This window comes from Oncorhynchus clarkii, chromosome 16, assembly GCF_045791955.1.
Source record: "Oncorhynchus clarkii lewisi isolate Uvic-CL-2024 chromosome 16, UVic_Ocla_1.0, whole genome shotgun sequence".
Classification (NCBI taxonomy): Eukaryota; Metazoa; Chordata; class Actinopteri; order Salmoniformes; family Salmonidae; genus Oncorhynchus; species Oncorhynchus clarkii.
The window spans coordinates 67,236,688-67,254,537 of NC_092162.1; the positions used below are offsets into that span (position 1 = coordinate 67,236,688).

At 50.1% G+C, this 17,850-nt stretch overlaps 1 protein-coding gene across 2 annotated transcripts; it reads left to right on the plus strand.

The window, feature by feature from the left end:
• The first annotated feature begins 3,628 nt into the window (after nucleotides 1-3,628).
• On the plus strand, nucleotides 3,629-14,044 carry LOC139368957 (protein FAM110A-like). 2 transcript variants are annotated; one of them, XM_071108487.1, is made up of 3 exons: nucleotides 3,629-3,753; nucleotides 11,063-11,406; nucleotides 11,598-13,157. In XM_071108487.1, the coding sequence occupies exon 3, from the start codon at nucleotides 11,605-11,607 to the stop codon at nucleotides 13,003-13,005; it is 1,401 nt and encodes a 466-aa protein (XP_070964588.1). In that variant the 5' UTR covers nucleotides 3,629-3,753; nucleotides 11,063-11,406; nucleotides 11,598-11,604; the 3' UTR covers nucleotides 13,006-13,157. The 2 variants fall into 2 exon arrangements, with proteins under 2 accessions (XP_070964588.1, XP_070964587.1); XM_071108486.1 differs by lacking the exon at nucleotides 11,063-11,406 and having other exon boundaries at nucleotides 3,635-3,753; nucleotides 11,598-14,044.
• The last annotated feature ends 3,806 nt before the right edge of the window (nucleotides 14,045-17,850 follow it).

Consider the following 17,850-nt stretch of genomic DNA (forward strand, 5'->3'; position numbering starts at 1 on the left):
CTGACTTTGGGAGCTTCAACATCACGGTTTGCGTATTTCGACACCATAATCTGCACAGTTAGGATGCTGGAATGATATTTTGTATATATACGTGCCCAGGTAACCTACAACAGACTTTTTAAAAGCAGCCTAATCAGATTCCAACATTGTGACTGGTTGTGTTTATGCCACACATAAAAGTTAATACATTTGAAAAGTTAAATAACAAATATGAAGGCTATAGGCTTTGAAGCGTTATGGGTTCGGTAACTGGTAATTGTCGCTCAGATCTGAGAGGAGCATTTGTTAAGCCCTTTCAACCTCAGCTAGAAACTAGTAATACAAAACATGGATCAAAATGGGAAGTCTGATAGTGTAACTCTGGCTATCTGTTCATAAAGCGGACATTTTGTTATTGTAGATTTGTCCAAGACGTCTGACGCTGTAGATGGAGGGTCCATGTCGTAGGTTATTATATTCAACCCCTGCTGGAGAATACCAATCATACACTGTGTCTGTTTAATCCTCTCTGACACCTACCTGGCAGCTGGCTAACGCAGGTGGACCAGGAGCAGGTGTTACGTTGTTAGGGTACACGCTCAGCTAAACTTGAGTTTCCATGGTGAAACATTACCATAGCTACTGGGTACACTTTGGAAGTCGTTAGGAATGTTCAATTGTTGTTCTTGCTGAGGTGTGTTCCTCTGGCAGAGTGGTGTGTGTTTCAAAGCAGCAGAGGATGGAGAAGCGGAGAGAGGGGGCTAACTCACATGGACCAGGGTTGATGGTCTGTCTGTATAGGTGCTAGTTTAGCAGAAGGCTAATGAAGTGGGTGGTATTTTGGTATTTTATTAGCATCCCCATTAGCTGTTGCAAAAGCAGCAGCTACTCTCCATGGGGTCCACATGAAACATGACATAATACAGAACATTAATAGACTGTAACACAGGCCTATCAGCACAAGGACAGAACTACATACATTTGAAGGATCAGAGGGCTGTTTGTTGCTGGAGATGTGATCTGACTGGTTCTGCTGTTCTCTGATATGACTGGTTCTGCTGTTCTCTGTGATCTGACTGGTTCTGCTGTTCTCTCTGATCTGACTGGTTCTGCTGTTCTCTCTGATCTGACTGGTTCTGCTGTTCTCTCTGATCTGACTGGTTCTGCTGTTCTCTGTGATCTGACTGGTTCTGCTGTTCTCTGTGATCTGACTGGTTCTGCAGTTCTGCTGTTCTCTCTGATCTGACTGGTTCTGCTGTTCTCTGTGATCTGACTGGTTCTGCTGTTCTCTGTGATCTGACTGGTTCTGCTGTTCTCTGTGATCTGACTGGTTCTGCTGTTCTCTGTGATCTGACTGGTTCTGCTGTTCTCCCTGATCTGACTGGTTCTGCTGTTCTCTGTGATCTGACTGGTTCCGCTGTTCTCTGTGATCTGACTGGTTCTGCTGTTCTCCCTGATCTGACTGGTTCTGCTGTTCTCTGTGATCTGACTGGTTCTGCTGTTCTCTGTGATCTGACTGGTTCTGCTGTTCTGCTGTTCTCTGTGTTTGATGGGACACTGAGACAGTGGAGGATGTTATGTGGTGGGATACTGTCCTAACTAGACTAACGGTTTGTTTTGACATCAACTGACTGGATGTCTTTAAATCATGATGACATATGGGGCTATTATATTATTGTAGTGTTTGTGTTCTTGACCTTTCGCTGCAGAGTGCAGACAGCTAGCTAGTGTTTAAGTGGAAAGACGGTGCTAGTTTCACTGTGCTGTGTCAGAAAAATAACACTCCACCCTACATGTAGTCTCCCATAAATAAGCAAGATGTGTGTTTTGAACTGTAGAAGAGAAGCTCTGTCTCACAGGAAGCCATAAAGCCGCTGGTATGAATGTACTTGGACATAGCACAGTCCTTTCCAGGTGTTCCCAGTAGGTCTGCCGCTGTAACGCAGGCCTATCAGGCTGTAACGCAGGCCTATCAGGCTGTAACGCGGGCCTATCAGACTGTAACGCGGGCCTATCAGACTGTAACGCGGGCCTATCAGGCTGTAACGCGGGCCTATCAGGCTGTAACGCGGGCCTATCAGGCTGTAACGCGGGCCTATCAGGCTGTAACGCGGGCCTATCAGGCTGTAACGCGGGCCTATCAGGCTGTAACTCGGGCCTATCAGGCTGTAACTCGGGCCTATCAGGCTGTAACGCGGGCCTATCAGGCTGTAACGCGGGCCTATCAGGCTGTAACTCGGGCCTATCAGGCTGTAACGCAGGCCTATCAGGCTGTAACGCAGGCCTATCAGGCTGTAACGCAGGCCTATCAGGCTGTAACGCAGACCTATCAGGCTGCAACTCAGGCCTATCAGGCTGTAACGCAGGCCTATCAGGCTGTAACTCAGGCCTATCAGGCTGTAACGCAGGCCTATCAGGCTGGAACTCGGGCCTATCAGGCTGGAACTCGGGCCTATCAGGCTGTAACGCGGGCCTATCAGGCTGTAACGCGGGCCTATCAGGCTGTAACGCGGGCCTATCAGGCTGTAACGCGGGCCTATCAGGCTGTAACGCGGGCCTATCAGGCTGTAACGCGGGCCTATCAGGCTGTAACGCGGGCCTATCAGGCTGTAACGCGGGCCTATCAGGCTGTAACGCGGGCCTATCAGGCTGTAACTCGGGCCTATCAGGCTGTAACTCGGGCCTATCAGGCTGTAACGCGGGCCTATCAGGCTGTAACGCGGGCCTATCAGGCTGTAACGCGGGCCTATCAGGCTGTAACGCGGGCCTATCAGGCTGTAACGCGGGCCTATCAGGCTGTAACGCAGGCCTATCAGGCTGTAACGCAGGCCTATCAGGCTGTAACGCAGGCCTATCAGGCTGTAACGCAGGCCTATCAGGCTGTAACGCAGGCCTATCAGGCTGTAACGCAGGCCTATCAGGCTGTAACGCAGGCCTATCAGGCTGTAACTCAGGCCTATCAGGCTGTAACTCAGGCCTATCAGGCTGTAACTCAGGCCTATCAGGCTGTAACTCAGGCCTATCAGGCTGTAACTCAGGCTGTAACTCAGGCCTATCAGGCTGTAACTCAGGCCTATCAGGCTGTAACGCAGGCCGTAACGCAGGCCTATCAGGCTGTAACGCATTCCTATCAGGCTGTAAAGGATATCCTCATCCATTTGCACATGATTTTCTTTCCTTTACCCATCCTTTTCTATGATGTAATGTCACTTCCTGTCCAGCAGACCAGAGGTGTGTTTCAACTGGAATTAACGTGTATGCCCATATAATAGGTCAGAGTTCATATTGTTTGTTCATTGGGTTTGTTAGGGACAAAGAAGGTGATTTTATGCTGGATAAAAGGAATGCCTGGACTAAATGACAGTTTGACTGATAGTGTACTGAAATCCTACCCTGGCACAGTGGCACCATTCCCTTGTTCATCTGTCACAGGTCGAGGAAAATGTGTCCAACCTCTTAAAAGGAAGCGGGGAAGAGAGTGTCAGAAAGTATAAGGGATGTCATGTGGCTGAGAGCAAAAGTCCTTACGTCCTGCATCCAGAGTGGCTCTTCCTGATTCATGACGTAGGGCGGAGTGAGAGCAGGAGGAGGAGTGAGCCAGCCTTTTAAAGGCTTGTCTTCAGACAGCACTCAGCACATGCTCACAAGACGCAGACTCATGATCTACATTCTCATAGCCAGCTTTTCACTTAGACGAGAGGAATCTTCCAGTGTCCCAGGGAGTGTTATGATCCAGGTCTCTGAGACTCCGCTGGAGTTGGTGAACACTCACAAGTAAGTAAACTAGGACTGTCTGAACGAGCAGATCAAACAGTCAGAGTTTAGACGTGGTTTGTGTCTGTGTGCTTTTATGGTAGGAGGGCTTTGGTCTTTGTTAGTTGAGGTAACCAAACTTTGACTCAAGGGAAATAACTTTTTGTACTCCAGACATGTAAGTGACATTTATATTAACCAGAAGCACATTCCATTTGAAACTAACCTAGATACATTTGTTGTAAGTTGGCTGAACAAATGTTATTAAAAAAAACAACACCTGTGTGAGACTTCTATCCATGAAGACACAGAGACCATCCACTCTGTCTGTGTCTTCTCGTCTCTGGCTCCCCGTGGCCTCATTGTTGCTGGAATGTTCCTAAAAATACTGGCCTTGATTATAACATTTGGCAACTCTGCTCGAAGACAATCGTCTCTCGCCTTAGTCGGGTGAAAGTATGTATGGCAGTGGACGGATGAAGTGTAAACACTTAGCAACCATGCATTTCAGAATGAGAATGTTGAAAACGGATCATGCTGTTGATAATGATGTAGTTCGGGCAGTTGTAATACCGAACTGGGATAATGTAACTTTAAGTCAGATCCACAGGTTGGCTGGTGGTCTCTGCTGCCAGTCTGTGTATAGACTAGTGTGTACAGTGCATTGGGAAAGTATTCAGACCCCTTTACTTTTTTCCACATGTTGCTATGTTACAGCCTTAACTCATAATGATGAAGCAAAAAACAGATTCAGACATTTCTGCACAAGTCGATTTTTTGTTTTTTAAAATAAGTATTCAGACCCTTTACTCAGTACTTTGTTGAAGCTCCTTTGGCAGCGATTACAGCCTTGGGTATGACGCTACAAGTTTGGCACACCTGTATTTGGGGAGTTTCTCCCATTCTTCTCTACAGATCCTCTCAAGCTCTGTAAGGTTTTTCTAAAAACCTGTTTTGGCTTTGTCATTGTGGGATATTGTGTGTGGATTGATGTGTAAAAATAGTAATGTAATCAACTGTAACGTAACAAAATGTGGAAAAAGTCAAGGGGTCTGAATGTTTTCTAATGCACCGTAGAGGTCGTAATATCCTCAGGCCGTCAGTTAAAACAAACAAACTGCCCCACTCTCTCCTGCACACTTTGGACTTTGAGAGGCTCTCTGCCTGCCTATGGCGAAACAACCTGGGATTCCAGGGGTTAATCATTGGATGATGACTGAGATCTGTGTGTCTGGGGGAAAGTGGGTTCTCTGGCAAAGCCAAAAGGAGGCACCAGCTGGTGACTCAGCCTGGCCACTCTCTCCTCCAGAATCACATCTCTGTGATTACTGGGTGACTGACTGGCTGGCTGACTATGGACATGTTTGTGATTGCGCCCGTGCCTGCATATCTTTGTCATGCATTCATTGCTCTGTGCTCCCTTTCTCTCTCCTCTTAGGCTGAGTTTTACTACCCCAGTAAAGGCCTGTGGAATTGTCTATACGGTGTTACCTAAGATTAGCAGGGCTGGGGACTGAGCCTTAGGTTTAGGAATTTCAGAGGAACATGAATGGTTGTGAACAGTATGATGATAGATTGAGTCGGAGCACTATAGATGTTTTAGGCTAATTTAGGAATATGTGGAACACTGTCTAATCGTCAGTCGTTTGCAGGTGAAGCAGAGTTGAGGGCAAAGGTTACGTCACAAAGCCTGTGTCAACATCGTGACTGATGATAAAGGGCTTTTGAACTATTCTCTTTTCATTTTTTTGTTCTCGTGGGCTAATGTGGACAAAAGGCAGATCTCAGTGTCTCTATGTTTAGCTCTACAAGGGATTTAGCTCCACCAGGGTTTAGCTCTACAAGGGATTTAGCTCCACCAGGGTTTAGCTCTACAAGGGATTTAGCTCCACCAGGGTTTAGCTCTACAAGGGATTTAGCTCCACCAGGGTTTAGCTCTACAAGGGATTTAGCTCCACCAGGGTTTAGGTCCACCAGGGATTTAGCTCCACCAGGGTTTAGGTCCACCAGGGATTTAGCTCCACCAGGGTTTAGCTCCACCAGGGTTTAGCTCCACTAGGTATTTAGCTCCACCAGGGATTTAGGTCCACCAGGGATTTAGGTCCACCAGGGTTTAGGTCCAACAGGGATTTAGCTCCACCAGGGATTTAGCTCCACCAGGGATTAGGTCCACTAGGGATTTAGCTCTACCAGGGATTAGGTCTACCAGGGATTTAGTCCCACCAGGGATTTAGCCCCACCAGGGATTTAGCCCCACCAGGGATTTAGCTCCACCAGGGATTTAGCTCCACCAGGGTTTAGCTCCACCAGGGTTTAGCTCCACTAGGTATTTAGCTTCACCAGGGATTTAGGTCCACCAGGGTTTAGGTCCAACAGGGATTTAGCTCTACCAGGGATTAGGTCCACCAGGGATTTAGCCCCACCAGGGATTTAGCCCCACCAGGGATTTAGCCCCACCAGGGATTTAGCTCCACCAGGGATTTAGCTCCACCAGGGATTAGGTCCACTAGGGATTTAGCTCTACCAGGGATTAGGTCTACCAGGGATTTAGTCCCACCAGGGATTTAGCCCCACCAGGGATTTAGCCCCACCAGGGATTTAGCCCCACCAGGGATTTAGCTCCACCAGGGGTTTAGCTCCACCAGGGATTTAGCTCTACAAGGGATTAGGTCCACCAGGGATTTAGTCCCACCAGGGATTTAGCTCCACCAGGGATTTAGCTCCACCAGGGATTAGGTCCACTAGGGATTTAGCTCCACCAGGGATTTAGCTCCACCAGGGATTAGGTCCACCAGGGATTTAGCTCCACCAGAGATTAGCTCCACCAGGGATTTAGCTCCACCAGAGATTAGCTCCACCAGGGATTTAGCTCCACCAGGGATTAGGTCCACTAGGGTTTAGCTCCACCAAGGATTAGGTCCACCAGGGATTTAGCTCCACCAGAGATTAGCTCCACCAGGGATTAGGTCCACCAGGGTTTAGGTCCACCAGGGATTAGGTCCACCAGGGTTTAGCTCCACCAGGGATTTAGCTCCACCAGAGATTAGCTCCACCAGGGATTTAGCTCCACCAGGGATTAGGTCCACCAGGGTTTAGCTCCACCAAGGATTAGGTCCACCAGGGATTTAGCTCCACCAGGGATTTAGCTCCACCAGAGATTAGCTCCACCAGGGATTTAGCTCCCCCAGGGATTAGGTCCACCAGGGTTTAGCTCCACCAAGGATTAGGTCCACCAGGGATTTAGCTCCACCAGGGATTTAGCTCCACCAGAGATTAGCTCCACCAGGGATTTAGCTCCACCAGGGATTAGGTCCACCAGGGATTAGGTCCACCAGAGATTAGCTCCACCAGGGATTTAGGTCCACCAGGGATTAGGTCCACCAGGGTTTAGGTCCACCATGGATTAGGTCCACCAGGGTTTAGCTGCACCAGGGTTTAGCTCCACCAGGGATTAGGTCCACCAGGGTTTAGCTCCACCAGTCCCTCCTCCCCTATTACCCCCCCATACCACTTTTCAGCCTGCATTTACATAACAATGGCTAACTCTGAACCTTAACACCTTCACACAAAGCAACAGTTTTGAATGATGCAGAGCTTGTTGATCTTGTTCACCCCAAGTCTTTACTGTCACTGTCCTGATAGAAACACAATAACACTAGAGATGTATCAACGTGAGACTCTGGTGGGCCATTGGTGTGGGGGATAAGATGACCATGTGTGTACCTATCTACCTCTGAATGCCACTAGCCATTGCTTCAGGAGGAGACGGTTGGGTAGTTGTTGGTCTGTGTTGGTGGGTTGTGTTTCGACACCTTCCTTCTTAGTGCACAGTATTTGGTAGTCATGGCCGTATTGCTGGGTGGGGCCACAGATAACAAAGTGAGTGGATTTGAGGATAACACCATCAGTTAGGCTGGGTTTGAATGGGCAGGAGGCAACGGCACCGTCTGGGGCGAAAAGATTAACCCTCTGTTTTATCACCAGGAACAGGAGAGGTTTACCCTAATTACCACCTGAACAATGAGACTCATTTGTTGGTGTGATTACACCCAGAATGCTAACCATACAAGAATGCTAATCACACAATAGCATGAGTGTGCCAGTTAACTGGGCAGTTGATTAGGTCAAGAGTGAGAAAAGGAGATGGGGGGGGTTACTAAGTCTCTCGTCTGAACAAGAATCTGGGTTGAGTGTGTTCTGGAATGATCACTGTCTGTGTGAGATTTGTCTTGCCTTTGACCAGAAGCTGCCGTGTTGTGTTTGACAGTGTCCTGTCCTTGTGTCCTTGTGTGTGGGCCTGTAGGGCTGCATCATGGCTCCACAGTAGCTCTGGATGTGAATGATGACTGGGTCAGGTAAAGCCTAGACACTAGAGAGCCTGCCTGCCTGCTAGCCTGCCACTTCACCCAGTCAACACTCTGCCTGAGCAACTGGGCCAGCTATTAAAAGACCTGCCTCTTCGGGACAGCAGTGTGTGAGGAGAGACTGAGCTACACGAGACAATTCAACCTTGTTTTATGTGCCAATATCATGATTATGTCCTTTCTGTGTGGGGACTGACATCTACATTTCGACATAACTTGTCCTCTTCTGTCCTCTCCCCATGATTCAACATAACTTGTCCTCTTCTGTCCTCTCCCCATGCTTCAACAGAACTTGTCCTCTCCTGTCCTCTCCCCATGCTTCAACATAACTTGTCCTCTTCTGTCCTCTCCTGTCCTCTCCTGTCCTCTCCCCATGCTTCAACATAACTTGTCCTCTCCTGTCCTCTTCTGTCCTCTCTCCATGCTTCAACAGAACTTGTCCTCTCCTGTCCTCTCTCCATGCCTCACCCTAACTTGTCCTCTTCTGTCCTCTCCCCATGCTTCAACATAACTTGTCCTCTTCTGTCCTCTCCCCATGCTTCAACATAACTTGTCCTCTCCTGTCCTCTTCTGTCCTCTCCTGTCCTCTCCCCATGCTTCAACATAACTCGTCCTCTCCTGTCCTCTTCTGTCCTCTCCTGTCCTCTTCTGGCCTCTCCTGTCCTCTCCTGTCCTCTCCCCATGCTTCAACATAACTCGTCCTCTCCTGTCCTCTTCTGTCCTCTCCCCATGCTTCACCCTAACTTGTCCTCTCCTGTCCTCTTCTGTCCTCTCCTGTCCTCTTCTGTCCTCTCTCCATGCTTCAACATAACTCGTCCTCTCCTGTCCTCTCCTGTCCTCTTCTGTCCTCTCCCCATGCTTCACCCTAACCTGTCCTCTCCTGTCCTCTCCTGTCCTCTTCTGTCCTCTCCCCAGGCTTCAACATAACTTGTCCTCTTCTGTCCTCTCCCCATGCTTCAACATAACCTGTCCTCTCCTGTCCTCTCCTGTCCTCTTCTGTCCTCTCCCCATGCTTCAACATAACTTGTCCTCTTCTGTCCTCTCCCCATGCTTCAACATAACTTGTCCTCTCCTGTCCTCTTCTGTCCTCTTCTGTCCTCTCCTGTCCTCTCCTGTCCTCTCCCCATGCTTCAACATAACTCGTCCTCTCCTGTCCTCTTCTGTCCTCTCCTGTCCTCTTCTGTCCTCTCCTGTCCTCTCCTGTCCTCTCCTGTCCTCTCCCCATGCTTCAACATAACTCGTCCTCTCCTGTCCTCTCCTGTCCTCTTCTGTCCTCTCCCCATGCTTCACCCTATCTTGTCCTCTCCTGTCCTCTCCTGTCCTCTTCTGTCCTCTCCCCATGCTTCACCCTAACTTGTCCTCTCCTGTCCTCTCCTGTCCTCTCCCCATGCTTCAACATAACTCGTCCTCTCCTGTCCTCTCCTGTCCTCTTCTGTCCTCTCCCCATGCTTCACCCTAACTTGTCCTCTCCTGTCCTCTTCTGTCCTCTCCTGTCCTCTCCCCATGCTTCACCCTAACTTGTCCTCTCCTGTCCTCTTCTGTCCTCTCCTGTCCTCTCCCCATGCTTCACCCTAACTTGTCCTCTCCTGTCCTCTTCTGTCCTCTCCTGTCCTCTCTCCATGCTTCAACATCGTTGCTGATCTTTTCTTACTGGTTATTTGCTGACTGTCTGCGTACAGTACCATTCAACTTCAATATTTGTATATCCATCCCTTCTCCTGATTGGTAGAATCAGGGACATGTGATATTTCACATGATTATTTTAATACAGGATGTAGCTAGATTAGCGAAGGATTTTACTACTGGGACTCTAATGTCTATTTGGGTGGAGAGTTCTTCTTTAGTTTGTCACATACAGAGGAGCAGTGTGAGGTGAATTACAGTAGTCTGAGCTGCCTGGTACCAGCCGGCCCTGCTTTCTCTCTCTGATGCTACTTGGGCTCTGGGAGACAGCAAGGCTTTAAAAAGATTCATCAAAAAATTGACGGATGAATATGGTCATGTTGATGATGATGATGACGAAGGGGAAAGAGATGAACCCGGTAGAACCGGTAGTGTGATGTAATCCGGGAGTTTGATGGTGTAACTGTCATGAAAAAAAAAGATGTGTGAAGACAAAAAAAAGAAAACGGGATTGCTTTTCAATTCCTCTGAAACTGGGGATGAAGAAAAGAGGAGAACTAAGTGGTGGATGAGAGCTGTAATCTGCTGTGAGACCAGAACAGCAATGGAGCAATTCTCTTCTTTACTCCAGTCACGCATTAGGAGTATTAAAAAGGGGCTCATCTTTACCAGGAAGAGGTGGTGGTGTGCCAGAGTGTTTGTTGTACTGGGATTTAGAGGATCAGGTTTGGTGTTGTGGAGGGGATATATAAATCATCTTCATATCATCTGCCTTGACAGGTTGGACCTGCCCATATTTCATCACAAAGACTTTCTCTCACTGTCTGTCTTGTGGTGTTGAACGAAGAGCAGAACAAGTGGAGTAATTGAGGAAGTTGAAATGTTTTCATAAGATCCTGCAGTGTTTGATGCAACTGAATGTGAAATATTTCAGCTGTTTTTCCCACTTTCTCTCTCTCCTTTATTTTTTTTTTTTATTATTCTCCCTTTCAAGTAATTTAATTTGAATGAAAATTCAGTCTGTGTTTGGTTGTCAGTGGGGGAGGGGTGCAATTGGTCAATCCTTTGAATACAGCCAATAGCAGTGTAGCTCCCACCCTCCACCCCTCCTCCCTGCCCTGCTGAGATTCCCTGTCTGGCCTGTGATTGGCTGCTGTGGGACCCTGTCAGCCAGAGGCTGTGAGCGTGTTTAGGGGAGGAGTCAGATGGCATATTAAAGCTGGGCTGTCTGCTCTCCGTTCCTTTAGAGTGCTCCTGTGTGCTTGTGTTAATGTGGAGCAGGAACACAACAGGAAGTCCTATCGGTCTGACACAGTCTTTCTCGCTCTGTCTCTCCTCTCCAGGAGCCCTGCTGGAGCATCACACCGGGGACCCTGGGAATCTGTGGCGCTGCCAGTTGATCCGCTGCGTTTGAGGATAGTGGGAGGACCGGACAGACGGAGCAGGATCAGGAGATTTAGTCGCTCAGACAGTCTGACAGTTTTCTGCTGTGTGATTTAGTTAAAGGGACCAACCAGCACCCCAGGATATGCCCCCGTTGGGTCACTAAGCCGGACTGATGTGGTGTGCGAGCCATGGTGACTCTGTCCCACAAGAAGCCTTTCAGTGAGGAAGACTGCGAAGAGGACAGACAATAGACCAGAGGAACGACGTGAAGACAGGAGGACGAACAGCAGCAGACGAGCCAGTAAGATAGTTAAAGACCTTGGGTGGGAGGGAGAAGAGGAGACTGGGGGGTAAAAGGTGGAATAGAAGATTCCTATTTTCTCTGGTTTAGGACATTTGAGAGCACAACAAGGACGTTGAACATTACCCCCCCCCCCCCCGTCTCACCCCCGTCTCACCCTCTTTTCCTAACGCTCTGTTCCTCCTTCACAGCTCCAGAATGCCTGTAGAGACCCTCCGGCCCTCAGACGGGCGCCTGGCGGGGGTCCCCTTCACCTCAGCCATGCCTTTCCGTATCCTCAACAAGGGACCCGACTACTTCCGGCGGCCCGCGGAGCCTGGAGCCCGTAAGCTGAGCGCGGTGGAGCGTCTGGAGGCGGACAAGGCCAAGTATGTGAAGAGCCAGCAGGTGGTGCTCACCAGGCAGGAGCCTGTCAAACCACCCATCATCCGCAAGCCTCTGCTGTCCCCGGGCATGATGCTGCAGTGTCGGATCAACGCCCCCCCGACACGCAAGGCGCCTCGGCGGCCTGCCGACTCAGAGAACGGAGGAGGGACAGGAGGGATAGGGTGGCGGAGGGGACCACCTCTTAACCTGGAGATCCTCAACAACCTCATCAACAATGTGTGTGATGGACCCCTTCTCTGCTCCCCATCTTCCGTCCCCTCCTCGCCCTACACCTCCTCTCCTTCATCTGGGGGGAACAGCTTGGAGAATGGTCTCTCAGCTGACCGGGAGAGGAGCAATCGAGTCCTGAGCAACCTTAAACCTGTTAATAACTGCAACACCTCCTCCTCCACCACTTCCTCTTCTTCCACCTCCTCTCCCCTCAACAACAACAACAGCCATACCTGCCCTGCCGAGCCTAGCCACCGGCCTCCCCCTGTCCCAGCACGGGGCATCAGGGTGGGGGTGCCAGCGCCCTACAGCTCTCCTAACTCGGTGACGGTGCGCAGGGTGGATGTGAAGCCCCAGGCTGAGCCGAGGAAGCCCCAGAGGACCCAGTTTCAGCCTCAGATCAAGCCCAGACAAACTTCCCAGCCCCAGGTGGCTCAGCTCCAGGCCCCATCACTACCACCTTCACAGCAGGCCAAGCCCCAGCCTCTCACCCCCACCCAGGCTTTACCCTCTCCCCTAACCTGCCTGCCTCCCAGCCCCATGCTGATCCGGGCCGGCATGATGCCCCCAGCCTCCCCTGCTTTCACCCGCCTGTCCTCAGCCAGCTCCAGGGGGTCTCGGCCCGGCTCGGCCCGGAAACACCCCTCCCTACACCGCTCCAAGTCTGACCTGAGCGACCGGTACTCACGAGCCACAGCCGACCTGGAGCGCTTCTTCAACTACTGTGGGCTGCACCCAGAGGAGGTAGAGGGCATGGGGGGAGTGGAGCGCTTCGCCAGGGCCAGCTCAGACATTGTGTCTGTGTCCAAGCTGCGCAGCGCCAGCACCCCCAGCTCTGAGTGTGAGCAGGCGCGGGAACAAGGGGAGGTGGAGGGCGAGGAGGGTCCTGCCCGACCCGGGGAGCGTGTCCCCTACGGAATCTCAATCATCGAGAGGAACGCTCGTGTCATCAAGTGGCTGTACGGGATCCGGCAGGCGCGGGACGCTGTGTCCAACGTTTAGAGGAAAGAGACAGGAGGGGGAGGCTCTGGAATGATACCCAAGCCTAGAGGAAAGAGACACGAGGGGGAGGCTCTGGAATGATACCCAGGCCTAGAGGAAAGAGACACGAGGGGGAGGCTCTGGAATGATACCCAGGCCTAGAGGAAAGAGACGGGAGGGGGAGGCTCTGGAATGATACCCAGGCCTAGAGAAAAGAGACACGAGGGGGAGGCTCTGGAATGATACCCAGGCCTAGAGGAAAGAGACAGGAGGGGGAGGCTCTGGAATGATACCCAGGCCTAGAGGAAAGAGACACGAGGGGGAGGCTCTGGAATGATACCCAGACCTAGAGGAAAGAGACACGAGGGGGAGGCTCTGGAATGATACCCAGGCCTAGAGGAAAGAGACAGGAGGGGGAGGCTCTGGAATGATACCCAGGACTAGAGGAAAGAGACACGAGGGGGAGGCTCTGGAATGATACCCAGGCCTAGAGGAAAGAGACACGAGGGGGAGGCTCTGGAATGATACCCAGGACTAGAGGAAAGAGACGGGAGGGGGAGGCTCTGGAATGATACCCAGGACTAGAGGAAAGAGACACGAGGGGGAGGCTCTGGAATGATACCCAGGACTAGAGGAAAGAGACACGAGGGGAGGCTCTGGAATGATACCCAGGCCTAGAGGAAAGAGACAGGAGGGGGAGGCTCTGGAATGATACCCAGGCCTAGAGGAAAGAGACACGAGGGGGAGGCTCTGGAATGATACCCAGGACTAGAATAAAGAGACACGAGGGGGAGGCTCTGGAATGATACCCAGGACTAGAGGAAAGAGACAGGAGGGGGAGGCTCTGGAATGATACCCAGGCCTAGAGGAAAGAGACACGAGGGGGAGGCTCTGGAATGATACCCAGGACTAGAGGAAAGAGACGGGAGGGGGAGGCTCTGGAATGATACCCAGGCCTAGAGGAAAGAGACAGGAGGGGGAGGCTCTGGAATGATACCCAGGCCTAGAGGAAAGAGACACGAGGGGGAGGCTCTGGAATGATACCCAGGACTAGAGGAAAGAGACACGAGGGGGAGGCTCTGGAATGATACCCAGGACTAGAGGAAAGAGACAGGAGGGGGAGGCTCTGGAATGATACCCAGGCCTAGAGGAAAGAGACAGGAGGGGGAGGCTCTGGAATGATACCCAGGACTAGAGGAAAGAGACAGGAGGGGGAGGCTCTGGAATGATACCCAGGACTAACACAGGTTGTTTTTTATTTATTGATAAATCCCACAGACCATTGAGGGTACATATTTTCCAGGAGGACATTGTTATTCTGTATTGTGTTGCCTTACGGCATGTATAATAGAGATGAAGGACCAGAAATCACACTCCTCTCTAAACAAATATTCAAAGCAATAGTGGCAACAGTGGTAGAAATGACTGAATGCTGAGGATGATGGTGATGTTGACCAGATGCTGTGGTTCCTGCTGTCACTGTCTGTCTGAAATACAGGTACTTCGGAGGCTGTGTTTAGAGTCCAGGGCCCCGTTCTCTCTGCACAGGGGTCCAGGGCCCTGTTCTGTCTGCACAGGGGTCCAGGGCCCTGTTCTGTCTGCACAGGGGTCCAGGGCCCTGTTCTGTCTACACAGGGGTCCAGGGCCCTGTTCTGTCTGCACAGGGGTCCAGGCCCCGTTCTGTCTGCACAGGGGTCCAGGGCCCTGTTCTGTCTGCACAGGGGTCCAGGCCCCGTTCTGTCTGCACAGGGGTCCAGGGCCCCGTTCTCTCTGCACAGGGGTCCAGGCCCTGTTCTGTCTACACAGGGGTCCAGACCCTGTTCTGAATTTACAGAATCTAATGATGCAAGAAAAGGCTCTGGGTGTTTCACAGCTCTCACACATTCAGGTGTGTGTGTGTGTGTGTGTGTGTGTGTGTGTGTGTGTGTGTGTGTGTGTGAGGGGGGGACTTCATTGATACTGTGAAACATGAAATCTTCTGTAAAATAACCTGTTTTTCTTTCTTGTAACCTCGTCTGTAAAACTGTTCATTAATACCGTTGCTGTCAAACACACAAGTCAAAGTTAATATGTCTCCTCATCTCAACAAAGCACGATCACCTATACTCACGACTCACCGTTGAAACAGACGTGTTCAGGTCAGTGATAGAGTATCGTCTATAGCTGTGTACTGTGTCGGCGTTTTCTGCACCGCAGTTGAACACGGTCTCTAATCAAACATGGCTGCATTGGTTCAGTTAGTCTCCGTTTATTCAGTGAACAGGGTATATGTCTGGGCACGGATGACAAAGATAGTATTGTGATGAGTGGAGGGTTGAGGTAAGTGTAGGTTGGATGAGTAGTTTGCTGTCTGGGGTTGGAGGAGAGACACGCGGCTCAATGGAAGAGGGATCAGGACGGTCTAGTGAGACAGGTTGATACAGGAAAGAGTGTGAGACGGATTGATACAGGAAAGAGTGTGAGACAGGTTGATACAGGAAAGAGTGTGAGACCGGTTGATACAGGAAAGAGTGTGAGACGGATTGATACAGGAAATAGTGTGAGACAGATTGATACAGGAAAGAGTGTGAGACGGATTGATACAGGAAAGAGTGTGAGACAGGTTGATACAGGAAAGAGTGTGAGACAGATTGATACAGGAAAGAGTGTGAGACAGGTTGATACAGGAAAGAGTGTGAGACAGATTGATACAGGAAAGAGTGTGAGACAGATTGATACAGGAAAGAGTGTGAGACAGGGTTGATACAGGAAAGAGTGTGAGACAGGTTGATACAGGAAAGAGTGTGAGACAGGTTGATACAGGAAAGAGTGTGAGACAGATTGATACAGGAAAGAGTGTGAGACAGGTTGATACAGGAAAGAGTGTGAGACAGGGTTGATACAGGAAAGAGTGTGAGACAGGTTGATACAGGAAAGAGTGTGAGACAGGGTTGATACAGGAAAGAGTGTGAGACAGGTTGATACAGGAAAGAGTGTGAGACAGGTTGATACAGGAAAGAGTGTGAGACAGGTTGATACAGGAAAAGTGGATTATCTCAAAAGGAAACTGCGTGTACACGACATAGTCTACTGAAATGGACCAATATTTATTTTTACAATGTCATTTGAAGTTACAAACTATTGTAATATTCAACAACCAGTGCATAGTGTTAAAAATGTGTACAAAAGTACAATCTGATCGTATCTATGTGAACATGCACACACACACACACACCTAGGCACCAGCCACACAACATGAGTGTGAATGTTGTGTGTAACTGAATGCTGAAGTACGTGTGATGATAGTGTAATATGCACTCTGCTCTGTGGGAAAGAAAAGGAGGGAAGACTATTTATTCGACTTCCTGTTCCTCTCAGGGGAGACAGACGGAGGGCTCAGCCACGGTCTGGTCTGGTGTTATGATGATGTGGGTCTGGGCCTGAGCTCCATGGTCTGGTCTGGTGTTATGATGATGTGGGTCTGGGCCTGAGCTCCATGGTCTGGTCTGGTGTTATGATGTGGGTCTGGGCCTGAGCTCCATGGTCTGGTCTGGTGTTATGATGTGGGTCTGGGCCTGAGCTCCATGGTCTGGTCTGATGATGTGGGTCTGGGCCTGAGCTCCATGGTCTGGTCTGGTGTTATGATGTGGGTCTGGGCCTGAGCTCCATGGTCTGGTCTGGTCTGATGATGTGGGTCTGGGCCTGAGCTCCATGGTCTGTGATGATGTACTGTTGAGTCCAACACTGTCTGGCTGCCCAAAGAAAAGTCAAGCTATCCTTATGCTGCAACATGGTGTCTTTCTTAACATGTCAATAAAGAATAATGTTTTTTTTTGAAAAAAGTATTTCCCTGGTCAGTACTTGATGTGATATTACACACCAGAGAAAGATGTCCTTCTCTCTTGTCTTCCTGAGGTGGTTGCCCTCCATACTGAGAGAGAATGGAATGGGTAGTGGGTACAGGAGGGGGCTGTTACCCAGGCGCCGAATCCTCCTTCCACAGTGTCCCTGCCTGCCAAACCATGTTCCATGGCACGTCATTGTAACACACCCTACTTACTCAAGGATGTGTTCTGATTCAAGGTGCTGCAGGTTTTAGTTGATTTGGGGAGGGTTATAGTGTTTTGATGGTATTGGTGCAGCACCCCGGATTACACTGGGCCAATTCCTAATCACAGCCTTTTGTGATATAGCCTGTAATCGAACCAGGGTCTGTAGTGACACCTCTTGCACTGAGACGCAGTTATCTTGTTAACTGTACATAAAATATAGTTTTATGATATGGAAATGTGAACATTTTGGACTCTCAGGTGTAATGCACCATAACATTGGCTGTCACCCACCAATAAACCCAACGGAAGAAGAAGAGGCAGGGACGACCCATGGTAGCAGAGCTATAGCTAGTACACCCAGTGTCCGTCCGTCCGCCCCCCCCCCCCCCCCCCCCCCCCCCCCCACCCCCCAGCCAGTGTCTGTTAATGGCAGGCTGGAGCGAAGGACACTGTCTACCTCAGATAAGACTTTTATTTCCATTTTGAGCCACAGAAAGAAACATGGTACACAAGCATGAAGGTGTCATGCTCAATGGGGGATGTTCCTGCAGGAATTTTGATTTAATTTAACCCTTATTTTACCAGGCAAGTTGACTGAGAATACATGTTCATTTACAGCAATGACCTGAGGAATAATGAGGGATGAATGAGCCAATTGGAAGCTGGAGATAATTATGGTATGAGGGCCAGAATGGGAATTTAGCCAGGACACCCGTTTAACGTCTCATCCGAAAGACTGCACCAATAGGGACGCTCGAGAGGGGGGTCTTCATACAGGAACCAATGGGACGCTCGAGAGGGGGGTCTTCATACAGGAACCAATAGGGTGCTCGAG

Excerpts from the sequence above, each read along its gene's own strand:
- LOC139368957 (XM_071108486.1), top strand. The coding sequence starts at position 3,638 with ATGATCTACATTCTCATAGCCAGCTTTTCACTTAGACGAGAGGAATCT. Across the intron at positions 3,754-11,597 it reads GAGTTGGTGAACACTCACAA|CTCCAGAATGCCTGTAGAGA; the intron begins GTAAGTAAACTA and ends CCTCCTTCACAG.